General features: G+C 54.8%; 1 protein-coding gene across 1 annotated transcript; it reads right to left on the bottom strand.

Annotated features, from left to right (window-relative positions):
• Positions 1 to 344: 344 nt before the first annotated feature.
• CHAF1A (chromatin assembly factor 1 subunit A) lies at positions 345 to 25,752 on the bottom strand. Its single transcript, XM_064175043.1, has 15 exons — positions 25,624 to 25,752; positions 25,167 to 25,217; positions 23,806 to 24,635; positions 20,030 to 20,086; positions 18,307 to 18,548; positions 17,019 to 17,079; positions 16,118 to 16,186; positions 14,595 to 14,818; positions 13,629 to 13,800; positions 13,355 to 13,435; positions 13,179 to 13,268; positions 11,790 to 12,051; positions 10,137 to 10,624; positions 4,340 to 4,427; positions 345 to 606 (listed from the first exon to the last, which is right to left on the bottom strand). The coding sequence occupies exons 1-15, from the start codon at positions 25,628 to 25,630 to the stop codon at positions 509 to 511; spliced, it is 2,820 nt and encodes a 939-aa protein (XP_064031113.1). The 5' UTR covers positions 25,631 to 25,752; the 3' UTR covers positions 345 to 508.
• Between the last annotated feature and the right edge of the window lie 1,720 nt (positions 25,753 to 27,472).

Genomic DNA, 27,472 nt, shown 5'->3' with positions numbered 1-27,472 from the left:
GATTCTCTGCAGCAAGTAAGACCAGAGACAGGTTGATGTAGAGAGTATAAATTCAAATATAATTATACATCCTTTGTACCCAAGGCTGTGCTATACAACATTATCAACAGAGTCACTTCCACCCTCCCCCCACTCAGTGGCATCACAATAAGCTTATTCCCAAAATCCCTTCTCTGCTAGCTCAAGATAAACTTCCATAGCTTTGCTGTTCCAAAGAAGTATCAACATTTCAATAATGCTTTATTAAGGACAGATTAAGAAGCAGTATTAAGCTAAAACCCCTCCCCCCCCAAAAATAAACCCCCAAACCCTTAACCCTCAACCCCCAAACCAACCAACCCCCCCCAGAACTAAAGAAGATTTAAGCTTCCATCTGGTCTGAAGCAGAACAAAGTGCTGTCTTCTGGGAATACTTTGGAGTATCTTGGCTCAAAGATACACCCAGCTGGAAAAGTTTTCTACCTCACTCTACATACATACAAAGTAGTTAGTAGGGGTGGAGTAAGTCTCAAAGGGTATTAGGTGAGCTGCCCCTTGGAGGGTGTTGGAGGGCAGTTGGTCTGTTGCTAGGTTCTGAAGTTGGTTCAGGAGGTGTCAAGGTAGAAGCTGTAAGGGGTAATAAAAAGAGAGGTGTGAGTTTGGGGTGAGTTTGGGGTGGGTTTGGGTTTGTTGGTTTGAAAGAGCAGAGAATGGGTTAGGTTGGAAGGGAGCTCAAAGCTCAGCCAGTTCCAACCTCCCCCCTGCCATAGGCAGGGACAGCTCCCACTAGAACAGGTTGCTCAAGGCCTTATCCAACCTGGCCTTGAACATCTCCAGGGTGGTTGTGGAGCACAGAAGCACAGAATGTGATCTTTGATCACATTGGGTGCTTCTGTGCTCCACAACCACCCTGGCCAACCTGTGCCAGTGTCTCACCACCTTAATTGGCACCCCTGTGCCAGTCTCTCACCACCCTCCCTGCAAACAACTTCTTCCCATCATCCACTTTCAATCTCCCCTCTGCCATTTCAAACCCATTCCTTCTCCTCCTCTCATTCCAAGCCCTTGTCAATAGTCCCTCCCCAGCCCCCTTCAGATCCTGCAAGGCCACTCCAAGGTCTCCTGGAAGCCTTCTCTTCTCCAGACTGCACAGCCCCAACTCTCTCAGCCTGTCCTCAGAGCAGAGCTGCTGCAGTCCTCTCATTAATACTCATTAGAGCAGAAGTCAACTGCTGTGCACTTTGTCTTCCACACAGACACAACAGGGTAGGGGTTGGAAGGGATCTCTGGAGATCCTTGAGACCCAACCCCTCTGCCAAGGTTACTCAGAGCAGTTCACACAGGAACACATCCAGGTGGGTTTGGGATGACTCCAGAGATGGAGACTTCAGCACCTCTCAGGGCAGCCTCCTCCAGTGCTCTGTCACCCTTCAATTACAGAAGCTCCTCCTCACCTTTAGATGGAACTTCTCACGTTCCACTTTGTGCCCATTAGCTCTTGTCCTATCACTGGGCACCACTGAACAAAGCCTGGTGCCATCCTCCTGCCACCCACCCTGAAACACTGCTCAGATCCCACTCAGGCTGCTCTTTTCTACACCAAAAGCAGAGAAGTTCCAGTCCCTTATCTGTGCAACCCTTTGCTTCTCTCAGCTCAAGTCCCCTTTCCAATCCCATGCAAGAACTGAGTTGGATGTTGAGTTAGCATCCAGCCAGCAGCAAAGCCAAAACCAAATCACTTCCACCACGAAAAGGAACCTTCAGAAGCCTTTCTGTGCTTTAAGCTCAGGCAGGAGTTAAACACACACAGCTGCCTGGGTGCCAACAAAGCCTGAGGAGAGCAAGCTGCTGAGCTGCTGCATTTCATGGAACAGGTTGGCTTGGAAGGGACCTTTAAGGTCATCTTGTTCCAAACCCTGTGCCATGGGCAGGGACATCTCCCACCAGCACAGGTTGCTCAAGGCCTCATCCAGCCTGGCCTTGAACACCTCCAGGGAAGGGACAGCCACAACCTCCATGGGCAACCTGTGCCAGGGTTTCCTCACCCTCACTGTCAACAATTTCTTCCTCATCTCCAGTCTCAGTCTGTCCTCTTCCAGTTTCAATTCATTCCCCCTCACCCTAGCACTAAAAGCCCTTGTCAGAAGTGGAGCAAAGCTGGAGGTGGGGAGAGTGAGGCTGGAGGTGAGGAGGAAGTTGTTGAGCAGGAGAGTGGTGAGAGCCTGGCAGGGGTTGCCCAGGGAGGTGGTTGAGGCCCCATGGCTGGAGGTGTTTGAGGCCAGGCTGGCTGAGGCTGTGTGCAGCCTGCTCTAGGGTAGGGTGTCCCTGGGCATGGCAGGGGGGGTTGGCACTGCCTGCTCCTTGTGGTCCCTTCCAACCCTGACTGATTCTAAGTCCCTTCCTGTCTTTCTTGCAGCCCCCTTCCATCCTTGGAAGGAGAGCTTACAAACCTGGAGCCAGGCTTTCATCTCCCTGCAGCCTTGTCATGAGCAAAAGCAGCTTAAGATTAAAGGCAAAGCTTCTTGTCAAACAATTGGATTGTCTGGGAGAGGTGGTGAGAAGAGGGATGAGACAGAAAGGAAAGCCCAGATCTGACTAGAGTGGATCCAGCTGGAGAGCTGAGGGGATCTGAGTAGAGTGGGCCCAGCTGGAGAGCTGAGGGGATCTGAGTAGAGTGGGCCCAGCTGGAGAGCTGAGGGGATCTGAGTAGAGTGGATCCAGCTGGAGAGCTGAGGGGATCTGAGTAGAGTGGATCCAGCTGGAGAGCTGAGGGGATCTGAGTAGAGTGGGCCCAGCTGGAGAGCTGAGAGGATCTGAGTAGAGTGGGCCCAGCTGGAGAGCTGAGGGGATCTGAGTAGAGTGGGCCCAGCTGGAGAGCTGAGGGGATCTGAGTAGAGTGGATCCAGCTGGAGAGCTGAGGGGATCTGAGTAGAGTGGATCCAGCTGGAGAGCTGAGGGGATCTGAGTAGAGTGGATCCAGCTGGAGAGCTGAGGGGATCTGAGTAGAGTGGATCCAGCTGGAGAGCTGAGGGGATCTGAGTAGAGTGGATCCAGCTGGAGAGCTGAGGGGACCTGAGTAGAGTGGGTCCAGCTGAGGGCCTGGGGAACATGCACAAGGCCTTACTTGCAGAATTAGAGTTGCTGCCCAACACAAACCCCTTTAACTCAGGCTGTGCCAGGAGCCTTTTGAGAGAGCTCCGTTGTGAGAGCACCAAGAAAGGGCTGGGAGGTTCTGAGGAGCTGGATGTAGATGCTGTGGCTGCTGAGCAGTCCCTGAGCTGTGTGATCACCTAGGAGGCTTTACAAGCTGGCTGAGATGAAAGCAGCCACTCAGGAGCCACTCCACAGCCTCAGCCCACTCCTCCTGAATCTGTAGCCTGAAAGGATTCACTCTTACAGCAGAGCTTTGGAAGCTTCTCCCCAGGAGAAGGGACACAAACATAAGCAACTGCTTAGAGTCCAGGGCAAAGTGCTGCTCAGAGACTGCTGTGGGTGGGAAGGGACCTTTAGACCTCATCCAGTCCAACCCCCTGCAGCCAGCAGGGACTTCTCCAACCAGAGCAGGCTGCTCAGAGCTCCAAACAACCTGACCTGCAATGGTGGCAGGGATGGGGCAACCTGGGCCAGGCTCTCACCACCCTCATTCTAAAGAGTTTCTCCCTTCACTCCAGTCTAAATCTCCCTTTTTGAGTTCAAACCATTCCCCCTTGTCCTGTCCTAGCAGGTCCTGCTCAAAAGTCTGTCCCCAGATCTCTGATCTCCCTCTGAAGTACTGCAAGGCCACCAGAAGGTTTCCCTGGAGCCTTCTCTTCTCCAGGCTGCCCAAGCCCAACTCTCTCAGCCTGGCCTCACAGCAGAGTCCTTCCAGCCCTCCCAGCATGGCTGTGGCCTCCTCTGGCTCCACTCCAACAGGGCTGTGCTGTGGTGAGACTCATGCAAGAGCTGTCTTACTGTCTTCTCTTTCCTTCACACCATCCACCTCAGGCTTCCAGAAGGCAGCTTGGTGGAGGTGGCTCAGTCCTGGCACTGAACACTGCATGGCTGAGACCAGCCCTGCCCAGCAACAGCTGGCAGCAGGCAGTGGATCTGCTGATAATGACCCCAAGGGTTCCCTCTCCTGAGGTGGAAGGGCAGGTTGAGGAGACAGAGCACAAGCACGTTGGAGACCACAAAACCCCAAAAAGCACCAAGAATAAGCCACAAACAAAGCAGAGCAGAGCCTGGATTGAAACACTGACAGAGAAGAGCAGGAGGATGGTGACAAAGGGGCAGGAAACCTGTGGCAGGTTTGGTCAGGCAGTTCCCACCCTGCCCTAGGGGCAGTGAATGTTTGCCCAGAGGCTGCTATGGATTGTCCCACCTTTGCCTGGCTGTACATCCACAATCATGCAGTCATCATCATCCTCATCTTCCTCAGTGTCTGCCTGAAATCCATCCATCTCTGCAGCCTGCAGGGAAAAGAAAGCATCAGCAAAAGAGACCAAGCCCAGGCAGTGCTGGTGACACCAAGCTGTGTGGTGCAGTTGGGATCCATCCAGAAGGAGCTGGACAGGCCAAAGAGCTGGGCCCAAGCCAGCCTCATGAAGTTCAACAAGGCTAAGGGCAAGGCCCTGCCCTGGGGCTGGGGAACCCCAAGCACAAATCCAGGCTGGGCAACAAGTGGAGTGAGAGCAGCTCTGCAGAAGAGGACCTGGGGGTGCTGGGTGATGAGGCTCTTGGCATGAGCCAGCAATGGGCACTGGCAGCCCAAAGAGCCAACTGGGCACTGGGCTGCATCAAAACAAGTGTGGCCAGAGGAGGTGATTCTGCCTCTCTGCTCTGCTGAGACCCCACCTGGAGCACTGCATCCAGCCCTGGAGCCCCCAACAGAAAAAGGGCATGGAGCTGCTGGGGAGGGTCCAGAGGAGGCCACAGGGCTGGAGAACCTCTGCTACAAGGACAGGCTGAGGGAGCTGAGAAGAGAAAGCTCCAGAGAGACTTTCTTGTGGCATTTCAGTATCTGAGAGGGGCTACAGGAGAGCTGGAGGAGGACTTTAAGGGCCTGTGGGGGTAGGATGAGGGACAGTGGTCTCAAACTAGAGCAGGGTAGATCTAGATTGGACATTAGGAAGAGCTTCTTCACTATGAGGGTGAGGAGACACTGGCACAGGTTGCCCAGGGAGGTGGTGGATGTCCTCTCCCCCTGGAGGTGTTTAAGCCCAGGCTTGGCTGAAGCTTTGAGCAACCTGCTCTAGTGGGAAGTGTCTCTGCTCACAGCAGGGGGATGGAACTGGAGGAGCTTTGAGGTCCCTTCCACCTGAAGCCCTTCTAGGATGGGCTGCAGCAAGAGTTCCTCCCCATCAGGACACACACATCACAGCCTGATCCTTTGGACAGATTTAGAAGGCAGAAACAAAAGCAAACCCCCAAACAACAACTCCCCCCTCAACAAAAAACTCACTCAGCAAGCCCTGGGCTCCCACAGGCTTTTGATTCAAGGCCTCATCTGCAGCAGCATGGGCAGCAGGAAGCCTGCCAAGCTCCTGCTCTGAGATGTTTCACTGTTACCCAATGTGATGAGCAGCCCACGCACTGCAAAGGCAGTTCAAGCCCTAATTGAAATCTGACTCAGCCTTGCTGGGTTTCTGGAAGAGGAAATCTCTCTCCTCTCCCCACTCCCCACCTCTCCTCTGCTCATTATTTTGGATGCTTTCTTCCTTCTCAAGATGGAAAACGACTTTTGCCTGTGGAGCTTGAAGTGTGCTCTCCCCCCCCCCTTGAATCCTCCTCATCTTTGCCAGTTAGCTTTTTACCCAGGGAGGGGCCAGTCGTTTCCCTGCTGACTTCAGTTTCTGCCACAGGAGAAGCACAAACTGCTCATTTTCAGCTGAGGAAATCAAAACAAGGAGCAACACAAACAAGCTGCCCAGCACTGAACAGCTCTGAGTGGTTTGGGGGTTTATGTGTTGTGCCTTTTATTTTCCCCTCACCTGGAAACACAGAGGGAGAATCCCAGCCCCAGATCCTGCTCCCCTCACCTGGAAACACAGAGGGAGAATCCCAGCCCTAGATCCTGCTCCCCTCACCTGGAAACACAGAGGGAGAATCCCAGCCCTAGATCCTGCTCCCCTCACCTGGAAACACAGAGGGAGAATCCCAGCCCAGAACCTGCTCCCCTCACCTGGAAACACAGAGGGAGAATCCCAGCCCTAGAACCTGCTCCCCTCACCTGGAAACACAGAGGGAGAATCCCAGCCCCAGATCCTGCTCCCCTCACCTGGAAACACAGAAGGAGAATCCCAGCCCTAGATCCTGCTCCCCACTCCCTCCAGGCTGCAGGCAGAGGGAGAAATGTTCAATTCACATCTCTCATTAAAGCCACAGCTCTCAGCATTCACCTCCCACACACCTGCAGGTGCTGCCCACCAAGCTCTGCTCTCCACAGCTTATGTAAGGAGCACCTTTAGCCACAGCACTGCTGCCAGGAGGCTGAACCCACAGCAGGGGCAGACAACTCAGCAGCCTCAACTTGCCCCATTGCTCCTGGCTTCTCCCCCAGACTGCAGCTGGGCTCAGCAGCAAGCTTGGGATCTCCATACTTGAGCTGTGCCCATCTCTGGGCAGACATTAAAGGGCTTGCAGGACTCTTGACACCTTTTGGTGATCTTCTTGTGGCCTGCCAGGATCTGAAGTGGGCTACAGAAAACTGGGGAGGGACTTCTGAGGCTGTCAGGGAGTAGCAGGACTGGGGAGGATGGAGCAAAGCTGGAGGTGGGGAGAGTGAGGCTGGAGGTGAGGAGGAAGTTGTTGAGCAGGAGAGTGGTGAGAGCCTGGCAGGGGTTGCCCAGGGAGGTGGTTGAGGCCCCATGGCTGGAGGTGTTTGAGGCCAGGCTGGCTGAGGCTGTGTGCAGCCTGCTCTAGGGTAGGGTGTCCCTGGGCATGGCAGGGGTTGGCACTGGCTGCTCCTTGTGCTCCCTTCCAACCCTGCCTGATTCTATGGTTCTTTGCTGTGAGTTGCACACCACACCAGGGAAGCTTCAAGATGCTTTGGAGAGCTTGAAAAGGATTCAGGCTGCTGATGGAATTGGGCTAAAAAGCCTTTGTTTTGCTATTTCTGCTTAAGCAGTCAGTTAGAAGCAGCATTTCCAGTGGGTGCCAAGCAGAGATTTTTATCTCTGCCTCTTTTTTTTTCCCCCCTGTCTTGTACACTAAATAAAGAGAAGAAAACCAACCCCAAGCAGATGGAGTTTGGGGGCTGAACAGCTTCTCACAAGTCCCTGATCCCTATCAACACTTGAGTAGAGCTTTTTTGCTTTGTTTCTTTTTGCTTTCAGGAGCAAAGCCAGAAAAAAAAAGGCAAGAATAAAGTGGGTAGGAAATGCAGAAGCAGCCTTCTCTGTGCCTTCTTTCCTCAGCCCTGTGCCCAAAGGATGTGAGGAATAAAAATCAGCTGGCAGCACAAAAGCCTTGTCCTGCCTGCAGGTTTGGAGGGAGGCAGCTAACAGGATCTGAAGCTTCTCTGTCCTAAATGCACAGCAGACAGCACACAGCTAAACCACCTCTCAGATGGCTTCCAATCATCCTTTGGGGATGATTAAGATGTTAATGATCCCAGTGGTTACCCTGAAAAGCAGGAGCAAACCACAACAAAGGTGGGGGTCTGAGCAGCAACTGCTCCAAGTTTAGCCCAGTTCATTCCTGGGAGTTATTCCCTGCCTAAAGCAGCTCCTGGAATGCAGCTCTGGGAGCTGTGTGACAGCAAAGCTGGAGGCTGCACAGCCTGCCAAAGGCTGGGGTCTGGCACTTGGGAAGATTAGGACCTGAGCTGCTGGGGAGCAGCTCTGTGGAGGACCATTCAGTATCTTAAGAGACCCTTCAGTATCTGAAGGGGGCTACAAGAAAGCTGGGGAGGGACTTTTGAGGCTGTGAGGGAGTGGCAGGACTGGAAGGGATGGAACAAAGCTGGAGGTGGGGAGAGGGAGGCTGGAGGTGAGGAGGAAGTTGTTCAGCAGGAGGGTAGTGAGAGCCTGGCAGGGGTTGCCCAGGGAGGTGGTGGAAGCCTCATCCCTGGAGGTGTTTGAGGCCAGGCTGGCTGAGGCTGTGTGCAGCCTGCTCTAGGGTAGGGTGTCCCTGGGCATGGCAGGGGTTGGCACTGCCTGCTCCTTGTGCTCCCTCCCAACCCTGACTGATTCTATGATTCTGTGACCTGGGAATGCTGGGGGCCAAGTTTGCCATGAGCCAGCAATGTGCCCTGGTGGCCAAGAATGCCAAGGGGCTCCTGGGGTGCACGAAGAAGAGTGTGGGCAGCAGGTCAAAGGAGATTCATTTTCCCCTCTGCTCTTCCCTAAGGAGGGCACATCTGCAGTGCTGGGTCCAGTTCTGGGCTCCTCAGCACAAGGGGGGCAGGGAACTGCTGCAGCGAGTCCAGAGAAGGCTGCAAAGCTGCTGAGGGGCCTGGAGCAGCTCTGGGAAGAGCAAAGGCTGAGAGCCCTGGGGCTGAGAGCCTGCAGAAGAGCAGCCCCAGAGAGGAGCTGGGCAATGCTCAGCAAGAGATAAAGGAGCTGTGGAGGGCAAGAGGCTGGGGCCAGACTCTGCTCAGTGGTGCCCAGGGACAGCACAAGGGGACCAGGAGGAGAAACTCCTTTGGTGTGAGGCTGCTGGAGGCCTGCAGCAGACTGCACAGAGAGGCTGTGGAGTCTCCTTCTCTGCAGAGCTCCCAATCCTCCCCAGGCCATTGTGCCCCTGGGCAAGCTGCTGTGGGTGCCCTGCTGGAGCAGGGGGGTTGGACTGGATGAGCTCCAGAGGTCCCTTCTAACTCCTGCACACTGGGATTTGGGATCCACATTTCAGCAGCACCATTGCAGCTGATGTGTCAGGCTCAGGCTCTACATCTGGCAGCCACACACAGTCCCATCAAAACCTGCACACAGATCCCATCCATCTGGAAAGCCAAGGCCCAAGCAGACAACTCCAAAACTATTTAAAGCTTGGATGCAACCACTGCCAAAGAGCACAAAAGGGAAGAAGAGCAGAACAACAGTTTGGATGGAACAGACAGCCCAAGCTGGAGAGGCACAGAAAGAAAACCTTCTCTAGAGCCATGGAGTTCCAATTCCTTTCCCTGCAAGGAGTGTCTGGAGGTTCATATTTTACATCTGCTCCTTTCTGCCAGCCTGGGAGGTGTGACAGGAAGCCTACTTAGTGCAGACACACAACTGTGTCCCTGTTATTCCTCACTGAGGAAGATCAAGAGAGTTGGGAAGGGACTTTTTACAAGGGCTTGTAGTGAGAGGGTGAGAGGGAATGGATTGAAGCTGGAGGGGAGCAGATTGAGACTGGAGATTGGGAAGAAATTCTTTCCACTGAGGGTAGGGAGACCCTGGCACAGGTTGCCCAAGGAGGCTGTGGATGTCCCCTCCCTGGAGGTGTTCAAGGCCAGGCTGGATGAGGTCTTGGGCAACCTGGCCCATGGTAGGGGGATTGAAACTGGATGAACTTTAGTCTGCTTTCCTGAGACCCCACCTGGAGTGCTGGGTGCAGCTCTGAAGCCCCCAACACAAGAAGGACATGGAAGTGTTTGAGCCAGTGCAGAGGAGGCCACCAAGATGCTGAGAGGGCTGCAGCAGCTCTGCTCTGAGCACAGGCTGAGAGAGTTGGGGTTCTGCAGCCTGGAGAGGAGAAGGCTTCCAGGAGCCCTTGGAGTGGCCTTGCAGGGTCTGAGGGGGCTACAGGAGGACTGGGGAGAGACTATTGACAAGGGCTTGGAATGAGAGGAAGAGGAGGAATGGGTTTGAAGTGGCAGAGGGGAGATTGAAAGTGGATGTTAGGAAGAAGTTGTTTGCAGTGAGGGTGGTGAGAGACTGGCACAGGTTGAGGGTGGGGAGACACTGGCACAGGTTGCTCAGGGAGGTTGTGGAGCACAGAAGCACAGAATGGGATCAAAGATCCCATTGGGTGCTTCTGTGCTCCACAACCTCCCTGGAGGTGTTCAAGGCCAGGTTGGATGAGGCCTTGAGCAACCTGTTTAGTGGGAGCTGTCCCTGCCTATGGCAGGGGGATTGGAACTGGCTGAGCTTTGAGCTCCCATCCAACCTAAACCATTCAATGATTCTATCTTGAAGCTCCCTTCCAACCCAACCCATTCCATGAATCCCTGAATCCCCATGGCAGGAGCTCACCTGTTCTGCACCTCGAGGCCTCTTCATGAACTTAGTGATGGACATGCTCCCTGTGGCCTTCCTCTTCACCACCACAGGGGTAGTCTGCAGGGCCACCACACCGGGCAGGCTGCCACCCTCCTCCTTCCCTGAGGAAGGCACTTGGGTGATGTAGTTCCATTGGCAAGGGACAGGGAGATGCTCTTGATCAAAGCTCTTCAGCACCTCGGAGTGGACATACCAGCACATCCTGTACTCAGGCCTCTTCTCGTACACAGAGTTCTCTGAGATGATCCTCTTTAGCCTGGCTTTGGAAGGGACCCTGTTGTCCTCCCCCATCTGGCTCTGGGGGCTGGAAGGGTGGGGGCTGGCCGGGCTGCTGTCACTGCAGTCAGCGGCTGAGATCACCTCACTGAACAGTCTTTGCCGGCAGCATTCCTGGAATTCCTGGATGATCACTTTGCTCCCGTTCACGTTGCCGTGCAGCAGAGGAAGAAGCTGGGCCAGGACTGAGGGAGGAGAAAAGAGGAGTGAGAGGTCGTGGAGAAGTGTTTCGAGGTTAGGAGAAGGCAGAGTGGTGTGAGCACAGGGCACACACTGCAGCAGCTGTGCTCAGCACTGGGGAGGCTGCACCTCGGATGCTGGAGGCTGGTTTGGGGCCCTCACTGCAAGGAGGACATTGAGGGGCTGGAGTGGGTGCAGAGGAGGGCAATGAAGCTGGGAAAGGGTCTGGAAAACAGGGCTGGGGAGGAGCAGCTGAGGGTGCTCCAAGCTCATCCAGCCCAACCTAGCACCCAGCCCTGCCCAAGCACCAGACCATGGCACTCAGTGCCCCAGCCAGGCTTGGCTTCAACACCTCCAGGCACAACGACTCCACTACCTCCCTGGGCAGCCCATTCCAATGCCAATCATTCTCTCTGGCAACAACTTCCTGCTCACATCCAGCTTCAACCTCCCCTGGTACAATTTGAGTCCTCAAGATCTAGTGAAGCTGCACCTCAAATCCTGGGTTCAGTTTTGGGGCCCTCACTCCAAAAGGTGTTGAGGTGCTGGACTGGGTGCAGAGAAGGGCAACAAAGCTGGGAAGGGTCTGGAGAACAGGGCTGGGGAGAAGCAGCTGAGGGTGTGCAGCCTGGAGAAGAGGAGGCTGAGGGAGACCTCATTGCTCTCTGCAGCTCCCTGGAAGGAGGCTGCAGTGAGGTGAGGGTTGGGCTCTGCTCCCTAAGATCAGGTGACAGAAGAAGAAATGGCCTCAAATTGTGCCAGGGAAGGGTTAGGTTGGAGATGAAGCAAAATATCTTTGGTGCAAGAGTGGTCAGGGACTGGCAGAGGCTGCCCAGGGAGGTGGTGGAGTCCCCAACTCTGGAGGTGTTCAAGAAACCTGTGGCCATGGCACCTGGGGCCACGGTGGGGTTGGGTTGAGGGTTGGAGTGGATGATCTTGGAGGGCTTTCCCAGCCCAAACAGTTCCATGATTATCCAGAGGCAGAGCTGTTGGAAAGCATAAGCAAGGCCATGCTGGATGCTATGCCAGAAAACTCTTTTCCAAGAGCTCTGAGACTCCTTGGATTTCAGAGCTGTCCTAAAGAGATCCCTCTGAATCCACCACTCAAAAACTCCAAAGCAGAGCACAAGAAGGCACAATCAAAACCTCTTACACCCTTTCAGGTCTTACTTTGCTGATCCTTTGCTCTTTTTTTGCTGCATTTCTGGATCTGCTGCTCCTCTTCTGCGACAGGAGAATCCAGGACACAGGCTGTGAACTGCTGGAGGACCTTCAGGTCTGGGTTTGTGCCACTGTCATCTGCTGCACTTTCCCAGATGCAGCCAATCTTCACAGGCTGCAGGATGTGGAACCTCTTTCCCTTGGCCATCAGCTCATCCCACTCCTTTGCTTTCAGCTTCTGACGAACCTTCTGGTTCTCTGGATCACACTCCTAAAGCCAGAGGTGAGGAAGAACTTGAGACATCTATTCCAGGAGAAAAACAAAACCTTTTTACACCCTTGCTTGAGCAGTGGGGTTGGACTAGAGGGGACTGAGCAGTGAGTGGCTGCAGAGCAGCCCTGAGGAGAGGGACTTGGGGGTGCTGCTGGAGGAGAAGCTCAGCAGGAGCCAGCAGTGGGCACTTGCAGCCCAGAAAGCCAAGCAGAGCCTGGGCTGCAGCAGCAGCAGGAATGTGATTCACCCCCTTTGCTCTGCTGAGACCCCACCTGGAGTCCTGCATCCAGCTCTGGAGCCCCTGGGACAAGAGGGCTGTGGAGATGCTGGAGAGTGTCCAGAGCAGGGCCAGGAGGATGCTCAGAGGCTGCAGCAGCTCTGCTGTGAGCACAGCCTGAAAGAGTTGGGGCTGTGCAGGCTGGAGCAGAGGAGGCTCCCAGGTGACCTTCTTGAGGCCTGCCAGGATCTGAAGGGGGCTCCAAAAAAGCTGGGGAGGGACTTTTGAGGCTGTGAGGGAGTGGCAGGAGTGGGGGGGGATGGAGCAAAGCTGGAGGTGAGGAGGAAGTTGTTGAGCAGGAGAGTGGTGAGAGCCTGGCAGGGGTTGCCCAGGGAGGTGGTTGAGGCCCCATGGCTGGAGGTGTTTCAGGCCAGGCTGGCTCTGACTGATTCTGTGACTCTATGATGGGGAATGGCTTTGAGCTGGAAATGGGGAGAGTGAGGCTGGAGGTGAGGAGGAAGTTGTTCAGCAGGAGGGTAGTGAGAGCCTAGCAGGGGTTGCACAGGGAGGTGTTGGAAGCCTCATCCCTAAAGGTGTTTGAGGCCAGGCTGGCTGAGGCTGTGGGCAGCCTGCTCTAGGGTAGGGTGTCCCTGGGCATGGCAGGGGGGTTGGCACTGCCTGATCCTTGTGGTCCCTTCCAACCCTGACTGATTCTATGATCTCCAGAGGTCCCTTCCAACCCAAACCGCTCTGGGATGCTATAAACTCACTTCTTGTCCACGTTCCCTGAGCTAGAGGTCTGCTCCTGAAGCCTGCCGAGATCAGAGGTGAGCATCACCACAGCCAAGCCCTCGCCCTGCCCTCCCCTGCCGACAGATGGAAATGCAGCAGCACTTAGGTCACTTACTTCTGTCACTCCTTCATCTTCAGATAGGTACCCATGGGGTACAAAAAAGCCATCATCATCATCTTCATCCTCTCCTTCCTCTTCATCATCCTGAAAAGAAAAGTCTGTTCATCAGAACTCAGCCTGCCAAGTGCAAGGGTCACAGGAAGCTGTTTTTCAGCAGGTGGAATCCTTACCCCTTCACTATGGGAGAGACTCTCTCCAGGTTCCTCCTCCTCCCACTCTTCATCACTATCCACTTCATAGTCCAGAAGTTTCTAGAAGAAACACCAAGACACCACATCTGGAACTGATCTGAGAGCAGGCCAGCACCAGAGCCTGCTCAGGGCTTCAAAACAGAGGGGGGGAGAGGGGGACCCAGAGTGAGGGGAGAGTGGGACCCAGAGTGAGGGGAACTTGGCCAAGTCCAAAGACAGAAAGGGATCCCCTGAGTGCCCAGGAGGAGCTTACAGTGTCCTTGGCCCAAGGGCTCCTGGGGTGGATCAGGCTGCTCCTCCTGTTCCATGTGCCCCAGTAGGCAGGACGATGGTTTTCACAGAACTGCAGAAGCTTCATCCTGCCAAATTTGCCCCTTTCTGGCACAGCATCTGGCTTGCAGTTATCCACCACCACCACCACATCACTGGCAAGAGAAGAGAGCAGCTTCAGTACCCTTCAGTACCCCTCTGCTGCTTGGGCAGACCCCCAGCCAGACCAGCTGCACCTCAGCTAGGAGAGAGCCCAGAGCTGGGGCTCATCAAGGAGGAGCTCCTGAGCCTTTCCATCAGCTCCAAACCACTCTGCAGCTCAGCAGATGAAAGGAGCCTTAGGGCAGGGGAAGGAGGGAGGCTGGCAGGCAGAGGGGGCAAAGGGAGGAGGAGGGAGGGAGGCTGGCAGGCAGAGGAGGCAAAGGGAGGAGGAGGGAGGGAGGCTGGCAGGCAGAAGAGGCAAAGGGAGGAGGAGGGAGGGAGGCTGGCAGGCAGAGGAGGCAAAGGGAGGAGGAGGGAGGGAGGCTGGCAGGCAGAGGAGGCAAAGGGAGGAGGAGGGAGGGAGGCTGGCAGGCAGAGGAGGCAAAGGGAGGAGGAGGGAAGGAGGCTGGCAGAGGAAGGTGAGGCAATGGAACAGGTTGCTCAGGCTGGCATGGACGTCCCCTCCCTCCAGGCCAGGTTGGATGAGTCCCTGAGGGACCTGGGCTAGTGGAAGATGTCCCTGCCCATGGCAGGAGGATGGAACTTGATGACCTTGAAGGTCCCTTCCAACCCAGCCCAGTCCATGAATGCAAGATGGAGAAGGTTATTGCCCCTAGCGCTGTCATCACTTGGACGTTCACATCAGGGTCCACATGCTTGAGGAGAGCAACCTGACATGCTTGGGGTGAGGGGGGCACCCAAAGGTGTTTGTGAGGCAAGAAAAGCCCCCCCCCAAGCCCAGCCTAACCTGTTGACTGTGTCAGTGCTGTTACTGACAAAGGTAGGCCCAGCTCTCCGTGGTTGCCGACACTTCAGCTCCCTCAGGAAGGAGGCTTCGCTGTCCTGGGCGTGCAGGAGCTTATCCAGCTGCTCCAGGAAGTCTGGATCCAGGGCAACACGAGAGAGGGGAGCCAGGACCATGTTCTCCTTGATTTCAAAAGGAGCAAACTTCCCACAGGAGCCAGCAAGAATCTGAAATGTTGAGAGAGGATGATTAGGGCCTGAGTGACTGAGAAGCCGCAGCAGCAGCCCAGGCAACAGACACAGAAGACTCAACAGCTGAGGGATGATTTAGGGGAAGTCCCTTCCTAGCTGAGGCTCCAACAGACCTTCTCAAAGGACTCCAGATCTTCACAGCAAAAGACAGAGCTCAGATTTTTAGTCATCTCTGCTCTGGTTATAGATTTTTCAACAATTATTTAGTTGTATTCCTGAAATTGGGAAGAAATCCCAGCACAGGGAGGGTGGAGAGCATCCAGTCCAGCCCCCCTGCTCCAGCAGGGTACCCACAGCAGCTTGCCCAGGGGCACAATGGACAGGAGGGGTTGGAAGCTCTGCAGAGAAGGAGACTCCACAACCTCTCTGGGCAGCCTGCTGCAGGCCTCCAGCAGCCTCACACCAAAGGAGTTTCTCCTCCTGGTCAGATGCAACTCCTGGGTGCCAGTTTGTGCCTGCTGCCCCTTGTCTGAGAAGAGGCTGGTCCCAGCCTCTTGCTCCCCATAGCTCCTTTAGCCCTTGCTGAGCAATGCTCAGCTGCCCTCTGGGGCTGCTCTTCTGCAGGCTCTCAGCCTTTGCTCCCCACAGAGCTGCTCCAGGCCCCTCAGTAGCTTTGCAGCCTCTGCTGGACTCTCTCCAGTAGTTCTCTCTCTTGAACTGGGGAGCCCAGAACTGGACCCAGCACTGCAGATGTGACCTCAGCAGGGCAAAGGGGGAGAAGAGACTCCTTCAACCTGCTTTGGCCACACTCTTCTCCATGCAGCCCAGGAGCCCATTTGGCCATCTTGGCCACGAGGGCACATTGCTGCCTGATGGTCAATTTCTCCATGTACCAATGTTTTGCCCACCTAAGAGGCTCTAAAAGATGGATCAGCAGGAGGGTAGTGCCTTAGAATCATAGAATCAAGCAGGTTGGAAGAGAGCTCCAAGCTCAAACAGCACAACCTAGCACCCAGCCCTGCCCAGGCACCAGACCATGGCACTCAGTGCCCCAGCCAGGCATGGCTTCAACACCTCCAGTCACAGCCACTCCACCACCTCCCTGGGCAGCCCATTCCAATGCCAATCACTCTCTCTGCCAACAACTTCCTCCTATCATCCAGCCTCAACCTCCCCTGGCACAGCTTGAGGCTGTGTTCCCTTCTTCTGTCCCTGGCTGCCTGGCAGAAGAGCCAAACCTCCATTTGGTTACAGCCTCCCTTCAGGTAGCTGTAGGTAGTCTTTGTTAGAACAATACCTGAAGCCCAACAACCCTGAGGACCAGCAGCAGCTCACCTTTGGGGCTTGGGGAGTCTTTGGTTTCTGGAAGAACCTTGTGATCTCTGCCTTCTGGGCATGAATTCGCTGCAATCAGAACCAAAATGCACATTAGAGACACAAGAGGTAGGATGAGGCCTTCCAGTTGCAGGTAAGCACAACTCAACCTCCATTCTAGTCAAGTGTAAAGCAAAGTTCAGGCCTTCAGCAGGCTCCTGGAGCTCCACAAACAACTCATTGCCTTCTCTAACCCAGCTCTGTGGGCCACTGCTGGGGCAAAGGGCTGAGCTCACCCAGGGGCATTGAAAAGACAAAGGTAGAATCATAGAATGGGTTAGGTTGGAAGGGAGCTCAAAGCTCAGCCAGTTCCAACCTCTCTGCCATAGGCAGGGACAGCTCCCACTAGAACAGGTTGCTCAAGGCCTCATCCAACCTGGTCCTGAACACCTCCCTGAGCAACCTGTGCCAGTGTCTCAGCACCCTCACTGCAAACAACTTCCTAACATCCACTTTCAATCTCCCCTCTGCCACTTCAAACCCATTCCTCCTCCTCCTCTCATTCCAAGCCCTTGTCAATAGTCCCTCCCCAGCCCTCCTGTAGCCCCCTTTAGATCCTGCAAGGCCACTCCAAGGGCTCCTGGAAGCCTTCTCTTCTCCAGGCTGCAGAGCCCAAACTCTCTCAGCCTGTGCTCAGAGCAGAGCTGCTGCAGCCCTCCAGAAAGGCTTGAAGAAGGAAAAGTAAAGGCATGAAGGTGTATGGGAAGTGCCAGACAGGAAACCTGCAGGTGGAGCAGCACCTCCTGGTGACACTGGGGAGGCTGCATCCCACAGGGATGTGCTCCCTTCCGAGGGAGGGGCTCAGGAAGCTTCTTAATGTCTCAGGGGCAGAATTTCAGACAAGCCAGAGAAAAATCTTTACCTTTTCCTCCTCTTTTAACCGTTTCTCCTCTTCTTTCTTTCTCTTCTCCTCAAGTTTTGCCCTTTAACATAAAATTCATTTTAAGCACTTCAGAATTTCTGAGAGTTGTCTGCACTGAAGAAGGGATGAAAAGTCCCAAACCTTGACTAAGACCTCACCACCCTGGGAAAGAAAACCACCTACTGATTCCTAACATTGCTTTGGTTGGAAGAGACCTTCAGGATCATCCAGCACTACCAGGGCACCACCAAAGCATGGCCCTCAGCACCACATCTCCACAGCTTCTAAACCCCTCCAGGGATGGGGACTCCAACACTGCCCTGGGCAGCTTTGACAAGCTTTTTGGGGAAGAAATTGTTCCTGATGCCCTGCCTAAAGCTCCCCTGCAACAACTTGAGGCTGTCCCATTGCTTGTTCCTCAGAAGAGACCAAATTCCAGCTGGCTCCAGCATCCTTTCAGGAAGGAGGTCTCCCCTCAGCCTCCTCTTCTGCTCCCTCAGCTGCTCCTCCCCATGGCCATGGGTTTCTTGAGCACTTCCAGGGGTGAGGACTCCACCAGCTCCTTGGGCAGCCTCTGTCAATCCCTGACCACTCTTCCAGCAAAGAAATTCTTCCTCATCTCCAACCTAACCCTCCCCTGGCAGAATTTCAGGCCATTTCTTCTCCTTCCATCACTCATCCTAGGGAGCAGAGCCCAACCCTCACCTCACTGCAGCCTCTTTCTAGGGAGCTGTAGAGAGCACTGAGGTCTCACTCAGCCTCCTCTTCTCCAGTCTGCACACCCTCAGCTGCTCCTTTCCAGCCCTGCTCTCCAGACTCTTCCCCAGCTTTGTTGCCCTTCTCTGGACCTAATTCTCTCAAGGACCATGTTTGGTTAAGTGGCTCTAAGACTCTCTTCATTCCTTCTAGAGCAAATATTGACCTGTGTCAGCCACAAAGCACTCAGCCTGCTTCAAGATTCCCTCACCACCAGGAAAGGGCATTTATGAGGTTATCAAGTTACAAGCAACTTCCTCCACAGGCAGGCCAGAAGTGCAGGCAAGACTGGGCCTGAAGGTAGAAGTCAGTGGAGCACAACAGCTCTTTGCAGCCCTTTCCAACCAGGTCAGGGCAGCCTTCAAGCTGCAAGTCCTGCTGAGCCTGGCTATACTCTGCAGAGCCTTCCAAGTGCTTCCCAGCTCTCCTGTGACAGAGCAGCAGTTGCTGTCTGACCAGCAGAGCCCCTGGAAGGGCCAGCTGAGGGGGGTCTGGGCAGGTGCTGTGCACCTGCAGAAGCCAAGGCACTTACTCTAACGCTTCCTGCCTCTCCTTGCGCTTCTCCTCCTTCACTCTCAGCTTCTCAGCTTTTTCCTTCTCTTCTTTTTCTTTCTTCTCTCTCCTTTCTTTCTCTTTCAACTCTTTCTCCTCCTCCTTCTTCTTCTTGGCCTCCTCCTTGGCTCGTTCTTTCGCTGCTTTTGCTTCTTCTTTCAGCCTTCCCTTCTCCTCCCTCTCTGCTTGCAGCTTCTGCAGCTTGTCTGCTCGCTCCTGGTCCTGGGGCAGAAAGAAGCCATGAAGCCAAGTGATGCTGCCAGAAAAACCTGACCTAAGCAACTGACAGCCTGGATTCTTGCACCCACTCCAGCCTTGACCTGCAGCATCCTTTCCAGCTATGGCAGGACATGAAGTCATTAACCTCAAGCAACCTCTTGCCTTTGCCACCAGTTTGCTTCCACCTTGCCCTGCTCCCTGAAGACCTGAGTTGTTCTTCTCACACAGGGTGGTGTTGCCACTTGCTAAGCACCAAGGGAAGCTTTGTCTGGCTTTAGATCTGAGTCACCTTCATTAGAATCACAGAATGGTTTTGCTGAGGGAAAGATCTTCAAGCTCATCCACTCCAACCATTCTCTAACTCTACCAAGGCTGGGGCTGAACCAAGGCCCTCAGAACCACAGCTCTGAAACACCTCCAGAGATGGGGATTCAACCATCTCCCTGGGCAGCCTGGGCCAGGCCTTGACAACCCTTTCAGGGAAGAAGTTTCTTCTAATGTCCAATCTAAATCTTTCCTGGGGCAACTTGAGGCTACTTTTTGTTGTTTTGTTACTAGGGAGCAGAGCCCAACCTGGCTCCAGCCTCCTTTCAGGGAGCTGCAGAGAGCAATGAGGTCTCTCTTCAGCCTCCTCTTCTCTACCCTAAACACCCTCAGCTGCTCCTCCCCAGCCCTGTTCTCCAGACCCTTCAGCAGCTTCATTGCCATTCTCTGGACCCATTCCTGCCCCTCAAAGTCCTTCTTGGAGTGAGGGCCCCAAAACTGAACCCAGCACTCAATGCTCCACAAAGCCACTTTAGGCTTGGAGCATTATGGAACTTGAGGTGGGAATCCCATGTCATTATTTTCTAGTTTAATCCAAGATCCTTGTCCTGTCACAACAAACCCTGCTCAAAGTCCTTCTGCTTGGCCCCCTCAAGTCCTGAAAAGTCACAAGAAAGTCTGCCCAGAGTTTTCTACAGGCTGAACAAGCCCAACTCTCTCAGCCTGGCCTCACAGCAGAGCCCTCCCAGCATTGCTGTGGCCTCCTTTGGCCCTGCTCCAAAAGGTCTCTATCTCTGCTGTGCTGAGGACTCCAGAGCTGGCCCCAGCACTGCAGGGAGGGTCTCAGCAGAGCAGAGCACAAGCAGGAGGCTCTGGATTTCACTGCTCTCTGTCCAATTACCAGGCTGCACCAACCCTCTCTCTCCTGAAGGCTATGAAAAGCTTCTCCAAGGCATTTTGACAAGCAGGCAGTAACATTTACTGTTCCCTAATCCCACAGCCAAGCTCACAGCAGTGCAGTGCAGGCCACCCACACCTCGTTAGGGATGCATTAAGCAGCTCTAGAACGAGTCATGTACTTGAAGTGTATGAATTAAGGTTTGTCAACATTCACTGAGGAGGTTCTAAGTGGGCTACAACAGAACACAAAGGGTTTGGCTTAAGTATTCAAGGCAAAGAGCCCAGCAAGTTAACTCTGGAGGTCAGGGAAGATGCCTTACTCTTTGCAATCTCAGCTTCTCCTTCTCTGCCGAGCTTTTGGCCAGTTTCTGAGCCACCTGGAATTACAAAAGGCAAGTTTTAGAGACCCACAGCACTCACTCCCCTGCCAGCAGGCACCAGAACTCTTTAAGAATGAATCATAGAACTGTTTTGGTTGGAAATGACCTCCAAGAACATCCAGTCCAGCCAGCAACTCAACCCCACCGTGGCCACTAAACCATGGCCTCAAATGCCATGGTCACATCTCCAGGGATGAGGACTCCACCACCTCCCTGGGCAGCCTCTGCCAATCCCTGACCACTCTTGCAGCAAAGGAATCCTTTCTTATCTCCAACCCAAACCTCCTCTGGAGCAACCTGAAGCCATTTCTTCTCACTCTGTTGCCTGCTTCTAGGGAGCAGAGTCCAATCCCCACCTCTCAGCAACCTCCTCTCAGGGAGCTGTAGAGAGCAATGAGCTCTGCCCTCAGCCTCCTCTTCTCCACACTGCTCACCCCCAGCTCCCTCAGCTGTTCCCCCCCAGCCCTGTTCTCCAGGCCCTTCCCCAGCTTTGTTGCCCTTCTCTGAACTTGCTCCAGCTCCTCAATGTACTTCTTGGAGTGAGGACCCCAAAACTGAACCCAGCACTCAAAGTGTGGCCTCAGCAGTATCCAGTCCAGGGCCACCATCACTTCCCTGCTCCTGCTGGCCACACCAGTACTGACCCAGCCCAGGCTGACCTTTGCCACCTGAGCAAAGTCCAGCAAGGTCCTTCTGGCTGCCATTAGCACCTTGCAGCAGGACACAGCTCCAGCACATCTCACCTCCCTGATTTCCATGGCAGCCTGAGCACTCCTCAATGCTTGTTTCCATCAAGGTCTCACATTACCCAGCTCTGCATAACCAAATCTCTCTGCTTTCAAGTATCACTTGCAAGGGAACATCACAGCAAAGCAACCAGGAGCCAGAGCTGCTGCACCTCACCCCAGCAGAGGACATTTAATTACAGCAAAGTCACTTCAAGTTAAACTTGGGTTGACCTTTACTTTCTATTTTGCCATCCTACCACTCACTCTTGCTACAATATGGAGCCAAAGCTTCCTGGACACAGGAAATAGCCACAGTTTAATGCTGGTTCTCCTTTTAATCACAGCCTTCTTGATCTTCTACTTGCACCATCACAGCAACCCTGAGTTCCCAATAGGTCCAACTTCTCAATTCTCCAAAAGCTGGTATTTAGAAGGGGCAAGAAACAACCCAGCCCAAGTATTTTATGTTTAACAGCATTGTTCAGACTGCTCAAAGGCTTCATTGGGCAATATTTCAGCAGGTTGTGGCTTCTGCATTCCTTGCCTGGACACTGTCATCTTGGGTGACCTTGTTTTAGCATTGGGGCTGGGCTAGATGGTCTCCAGAGGTCCCCTCCAACCTCCACCAAGCTGGGATTCCTCTTTTCCTTCTCCTGTCACTTGCAGTAAAAGGTAGCTTGTGATTAAAAGGCCAACACAGACCAACTGCTTTATTTTCTGCACTCCCAGGCATTTAAGTTGTCAGAGTGCAGAGCTGTACCAGGAGGTTCTGTATTGATCCACCATAAAACAAGAATTGTCTCATCTGGGAGCTTTGGTTTATCAGAGCTGTTTCCATCTGGGAAAAGAAATATGCCAGGAGAGACAGCACAGACACTGCTCTGGCAAGCAGCACCTCAGCTGTTTCAGCCTCACTCACAGAATCTCAGCACGGTGGGGTTGGAAGGGACCTCTGGAGATCATCCACTCCAACCCCCCTGCTCCAGCAGAGCACTGACAGCAGCTTGCCCAGGGGCACAATGGCCAGGGGGTGTTGGAAGCTCTGCAGAGAAGGAGACTCCACAGCCTCTCTGTGCAGCCTGCTGCAGGCCTCCAGCACCCTCACACCAAAGGAGTTTCTTCTCCTGGTCAGATGCAATCTCCTGGCCTCCAGCTTGTGCTGAAGATGACCTAAGCAGGGAGGCCACCAATTGCTTCACACTTGTTTACCTGAGCTACAAACTCAACTTTGCACTTCTGACAGAGAACCAAGCAGGTTGAAAGAGAGCATCCAGCCCCATCCAGTCACCAGACCATGGCACTCAGTGCCCCAGCCAGGCTTGGCTTCAACACCTCCAGCCACAGCCACTCCACCACCTCCCTGGGCAGCCCATTCCAGTGCCAATCACTCTCTCTACCAGCAACTTCCTCCTCGCATGCAGCCTCAACCTGCCCTGCCACAGCTTCAGCCTGGGTCCCCTTCTTCTGGCCCTGCCTGCCTGGCAGCAGAGCCCAACCCCACCTGGCTACAGCCTCCCTGCAGGCAGCTGCAGGCAGCAATCAGCTCTGCCCTGAGCCTCCTCTGCTGCAGGCTGCACCCCCCCAGCTCCCTCAGCCTCTCCTCACAGGGCTCTGCTCCAGGCCCCTCCCCATCAACCTCATCTTTCAATAGCTTCTTCACCCAAGCAAAACAAAAGCACAGGTCAGTGACCACCCTGACCATAGCTGAGGCTTAGCTACATCACCCAAGGACCTTCCTTAGCACTGCTCTGCTTCACAGCTTTCACCATGAGCAGCTGTGCCCTCTTGGAGAGCCTCCCATCAATCTCTTCCCCAGATGGTGGAGCAATAAACAGGCTTTGGAGCCACACGAGGCTTCAGCCTCCTGTTCTCATCCTTACAAGCTTCCCCTTCAGCTCAACAGCCACAATGAGTGTTTTGGAGACATCTGCTTTGAGGGATTGTGGCTCCACCACATTCAAAGAAGGGACAGCATTCAGTGTTGGGGCTGCTCTGCTTTCAGTTCAGCCTTTCTTGGGCAGAAGTGCTTGATGCTGGTTGCTATGATGTGTTACCAGCTGGTCCTGGGCAGCCTGATCCTAGGTGGAGGTGTCCCTGCTGACTGCAGGGGGTGGGCAAGACACCCTTTGAGGGGCCTTGCCAACCAGATGCAATCTGTGGATCTGTAAAACTACAATGAAGATCCTAAGTTTGCTCATTCAGAGCCAGTTTGGAGGTGTTCCCTGCCCTCCTAGCAGCATCTGTCCCCAGGAGACTTCCCCCTGAAGCAGGTCCCCTTGCCCCTAACAAGATGGTTGAAAGGACAAACTCTGTCCACCCAGCCTGGAGAGCCAAGGCTTTGCCCAACTCATCCTCCATCCTCACACACTGGAGCTTCAACTTAAAAGTGTTTTCTAGGCCAGAGCTGCAGCAATTCAGAGCTGGAAAAGCACCTGCACTGGTACTGGGGTAGCATCCTCGCATTGCAGCTTCATCAAGCAAGGAACAGGCCATCATGTGATGGACAAAACATCTTCTGGACACTCTCCTTACACCAATTATGAAAGCACAGTCCCAGGACAAGAATTTCATTGAGAAAATCACCACATAAAATGAAGCTGTAGCAGAATTTAAAGCTGCATTCACAGAACCAAAGGATGGCAGGGCTTGGAAGTGACCTCTGGAGATCAAGTCCAATCTCCCTGCCAAGGCAGGTTGACTTAGAGAAGGTCCCACAGGAACACATCCAAGTAGGGTTTGAAGGTCTCCAGAAATGGAGATGAGATAATGTAAATACTCCACAGCAGCTCAAAACCAGGCCAGATTTCAATCCTATAGCTGAAGGACTGAAAAGGAAGATGCAAAAGGGCAATGATTCATCATTAATACCTCACCACCACCTTCCACACAGCTTCTCACCACCTCGGTAAAGATCCTACCCATCCTTTTCACTTCCACGACCCATCAGCAACACAATAGCCTTAAAAACAACCACTAAAAGAGACAAACCTTCCTAAAAGGCGTGGAGGCAGCTAAGGGAGTGGAATTCTTCTTTGTTTCTGCAGCAGGCTGCACCTCAGGGGAGCTCAGGGAGCCAGCGCTCAGCGAGGAGTTGCTAAGCCCAGAGTCTCCTTCATGGGATGATTCCATGGTCTCATTTCCAGACGTGATGCTTCCATCCAGAGAAGCACCCTTGGGAGATTTTGCAGCCATAATGTCCTCCAGGAGCACCACAGGCATCTTCCCCTCAAAGATGACATCCTTCAGTGGGCTCTGGCTTGCCTTTTGGCTTTCCAGGTCATTACATTTTGTTAACCTGGAAGGTGATTGGGTTCCATCAGTCAAATCCTCACCTTTGTTCCCTCCAGCTTCACATGGCACATCAGTCTCCATTGAATCATCATCCCCTTGGTTACTAGGAGCAGGATTCAGGCAACTCGGCTGGGTTAGCTCCTTTCCTAAGGTGCCATTAGTCACAGCTAGGGAGGAAGATGCTTTGGAGTCACAATTTCTGTGGCCTGTGTCATCACTTAGCCTATGGTCAGAGTCCTGTCTCAGGTCAATCACGATGACAGTGTCATCTTTTGGGGTGTCTTTTGTTGCTTTCTGGATGAAATGGTCTAAAGGACCTTTCCCATTCACGAGTTTTGGAGTAAAATGAACATCTGAATCCAACTGGCAGTCATTCTCCAAGTTGTCCAGGGATGCATGGGATGTATCCAAGGGGGAATCCTTAGTTGGAGCAAAGTCACCAGGTGAGCCCTTCACTTTCTGGACTTCTGGATCTGTCTCGTATTTGTCCTTCGGTACAAGATTCAGGCGTTTGAACGGCAGCCGAGCTGAAACAACAGCAGTTTTAGTCATATCAGGGAGGTCACTGGGCAGAGGGAAGTGGGGGGAGGGGGAAAAGCCAAACAGCGGCATGGTTAATTAGCTCCCAAGCCCAAGAATTGCAGCACATCAGCCAGGTCGTGCTGATTCATCGCAGCAAGGTGCAAATGGCTTTAGCAGCATCTGTTGCCACAGGGCAAGGGGTGATGGCTTAAGCTAAAAGAGGGAGATTCAGACCAGATGGCAGAAAGGATTTTTTTTTTACACCGATGATAGTGAAAGGCTGGCCCAGATTGCCCTGAGAGGTAGGAGATGCCCCATCCTCGGAATTATTCCAGGTCAGGCTGTTTGGGGCTCCGAGCAACCTGCTCTGTTTGCAGATGTTCCTGCTGACTGCAGGGGGGGTGGACTGGATGAGCTTTAAAGGTCTCTTCCCACCCAAAGCATTCTCTGGCGCTTTAATTCCCCAGATGAGGCCTGACATCCTCCTGGCCCACTAAAGCCAGCCCAGGTGACAGCTGCTCCCTCTGCGGCCTTACCCTGCACGAGTTTCCGCGGAGGAACGGCCGCTTTGTCTCTGCACTCCATGGCTGCGAGGGAAGAACATCACAAATAAACACCTGAGACACGTTTCCCGGGAGCTCCCTGCCTCCCCGAGCCGGCCGGGCCGCGGCAGCGTCCGGTAGCTCTGCCCAGCGCGGAGCGCGGGCCCGGCCGAGCCGAACCCCACCAGGGCACCCCTCGGCCTGAGGGGATCTCGGCCCCCGCGGGGCACAGGCTGCCCGGACACAAGCTCCTCCACTGCAGCCAGACCGAGGGAACATGAAGCTGGGCAGGAAGGAGGCGGCGGGCAGGGCTCCGGGCCTGGCTCCGGGGTGCGGCGGCAGCTGCCAGGCCTCCTTTGTTACCCCGGGAAGGCCCCGCGCACCCCGCGGCCCAACCGCCGCCGGAAACACACCGCGGCTCGGCTCCATCGCACCTCCGACTCAAGCCTACCTGCCATCAGCGGCTGAAGCGCGGCTCCCGCCGCTCAGTCCGCCGGCGGCGGCGGCGGTGGCGGCGGCCGAACCTGTCGCAGCCCTCTCGGTGCCGTCCCGTCAGGTCCGGTCCCGCCCGGGGGCTCCCGCTCGTATTTGGCGGGAGCCAGGGCAACCCCGCGCCGGGCCGCGCTGATAGGCCGAGAGCGCCCCACGTGACCCGCCCCGCCGCCGGCCCCGCCCGCGTCTCGCGAGGCGGGTGGGAGGCAGCCTCAGCGCCCGGCCGCGCCGCCGCCTCCCCATTGGCTACTGAGACGGCCGGCGTTGATTGGGCGAGACGGCTGTCAGTCCGACCCGCTGTGAGCGCTGATTGGCTAGCTGAGCGAGAGCCGGCGGGGCGCCGCCGGGTGCTTATGCCTGGCTTCGAGGCGTGCCCGGGAGCTCAGCGGGAGCCGTGGCGGCGGCGGCGGTGCAGCCCCGACGGCGGCGGCAGAGGGGTCGGGGCAGCCTTCCCGCAGCACCCGGGAGAGAGGAGGAGCGGAGGTGCGGAAGGCCCTCGCCAGAGCGCGAAATGGCGGCAGCGGCGGCGGCCAATGAGTGACCGCAGCGGCGGCGCCCGGGCGGACGCCTGCCCCGAGGCGTTGCGGGAGCTGTAGTCCAGCGGCGCCGCAAAGCTCCCCGGGAGTTGTGGTCGCCTCCTAGAGTCTCGGATCCCAGCATCACGGTGGGGTTGGAAGGGACCCCCTGGAGATCGTCCAGTCCAACCCCCCCTGCTCCAGCAGGGCGCCCACAGCAGCTTGCCCAGCAGCGCAATGGCCAGGTAGGGTCGGAGGTTTGCCAGCACTGGGTGTAGCTTTAGCTTCTGGACTGGGTGGGAGGGTTCTGACCATGCTGGCATGGTCTGTTCACCTGCCTGGCACCAGATGCCATGTAAAGGAGATTCCTCCTGAGAGGAGTTTGGAGCCAGGTGGGGGTCAGGCTTTTCTCTCAAGCAACAAGTCATAGGACAAGAGGAAACTACCTCAGGTTGCACCAGAGGAGGTTTAGTTTGGACATAGGAAAGAGAAATCTCCCCTGAAAAGGGTGTCAAGCCCTGGAACAGGGTGCCCAGGGCAGTGGTGGAGTGCCCAGCGCTAGAGGGATTGAAAAGCCAGGTGAGATGTGATGCTGAGGGACACTGCTGTGTTCATGGTTGGACTTAATGATCTGAAAGGTCTTTCCCAACCTAAACAATTCTAAAGTTCTGCACTGGAGACTCCACAGCCTCTCTGGGCAGCCTGTGCCTGGCCTCCTGCACCCTCACACTGACTAAGTTCCTCCTCTTGTTCAGGTGGAGCCTCCTGGCTTCCAGTTTGTGCCCATTGTCCCTTCTCCTTCCCCTGGGCACCACTGAGCAGAGTCTGGTCCCATCCTCTTGCCCCCTGCCCTTTATCTCTTGCTGAGCATTGCTGAGATCCGCTCTGGGGCTGCTGTTTTCCAGGCTCAACAGCTCCAGGATGCCATTTGCCTTCTTGGCCACAAAGGCAACGTTGCTGTCTCACGGGCAACTAGGAGGCTTTCCATGCACCTGCAGTCCTACTGCCTTCCAGGTGGCCCCGAGACTTCTCTGGGGCTTTGCACCAGTCCAGCATGGCTCCTGCTGCCTTCCATTTTGCCCCAGAGCTCCTGCTGGGCTTCCCACAGTGCCTGCAGTGGCTGATCTTTCAGGGTAGGCAGTCAAATGTCACCTTGTGTCCGTGGGATCAGGCAGGTGGTGGAGTCGCCATCCCTGGAGGTGGTCAAGAGAAGCCTGATTGAGGCACTTAGTGCCATGGTCTGGTGATTAGTTAGGGCTGGGTGATAGCATCATAGAATCAGCCAGGTTGGAA

Source organism: Pogoniulus pusillus, chromosome 41, assembly GCF_015220805.1.
Source record: "Pogoniulus pusillus isolate bPogPus1 chromosome 41, bPogPus1.pri, whole genome shotgun sequence".
Lineage (NCBI taxonomy): Eukaryota > Metazoa > Chordata > Aves > Piciformes > Lybiidae > Pogoniulus > Pogoniulus pusillus.
This window is presented reverse-complemented; position numbering and strand designations above follow the sequence as displayed.

Excerpts from the sequence above, each read along its gene's own strand:
- CHAF1A (XM_064175043.1), bottom strand. Across the intron at positions 17,080-18,306 it reads GAGAGGCAGGAAGCGTTAGA|GGCAAAACTTGAGGAGAAGA; the intron begins GTAAGTGCCTTG and ends TTTATGTTAAAG. Across the intron at positions 12,052-13,178 it reads AAGATGAAGGAGTGACAGAA|GAGTGTGATCCAGAGAACCA; the intron begins GTAAGTGACCTA and ends CTCTGGCTTTAG.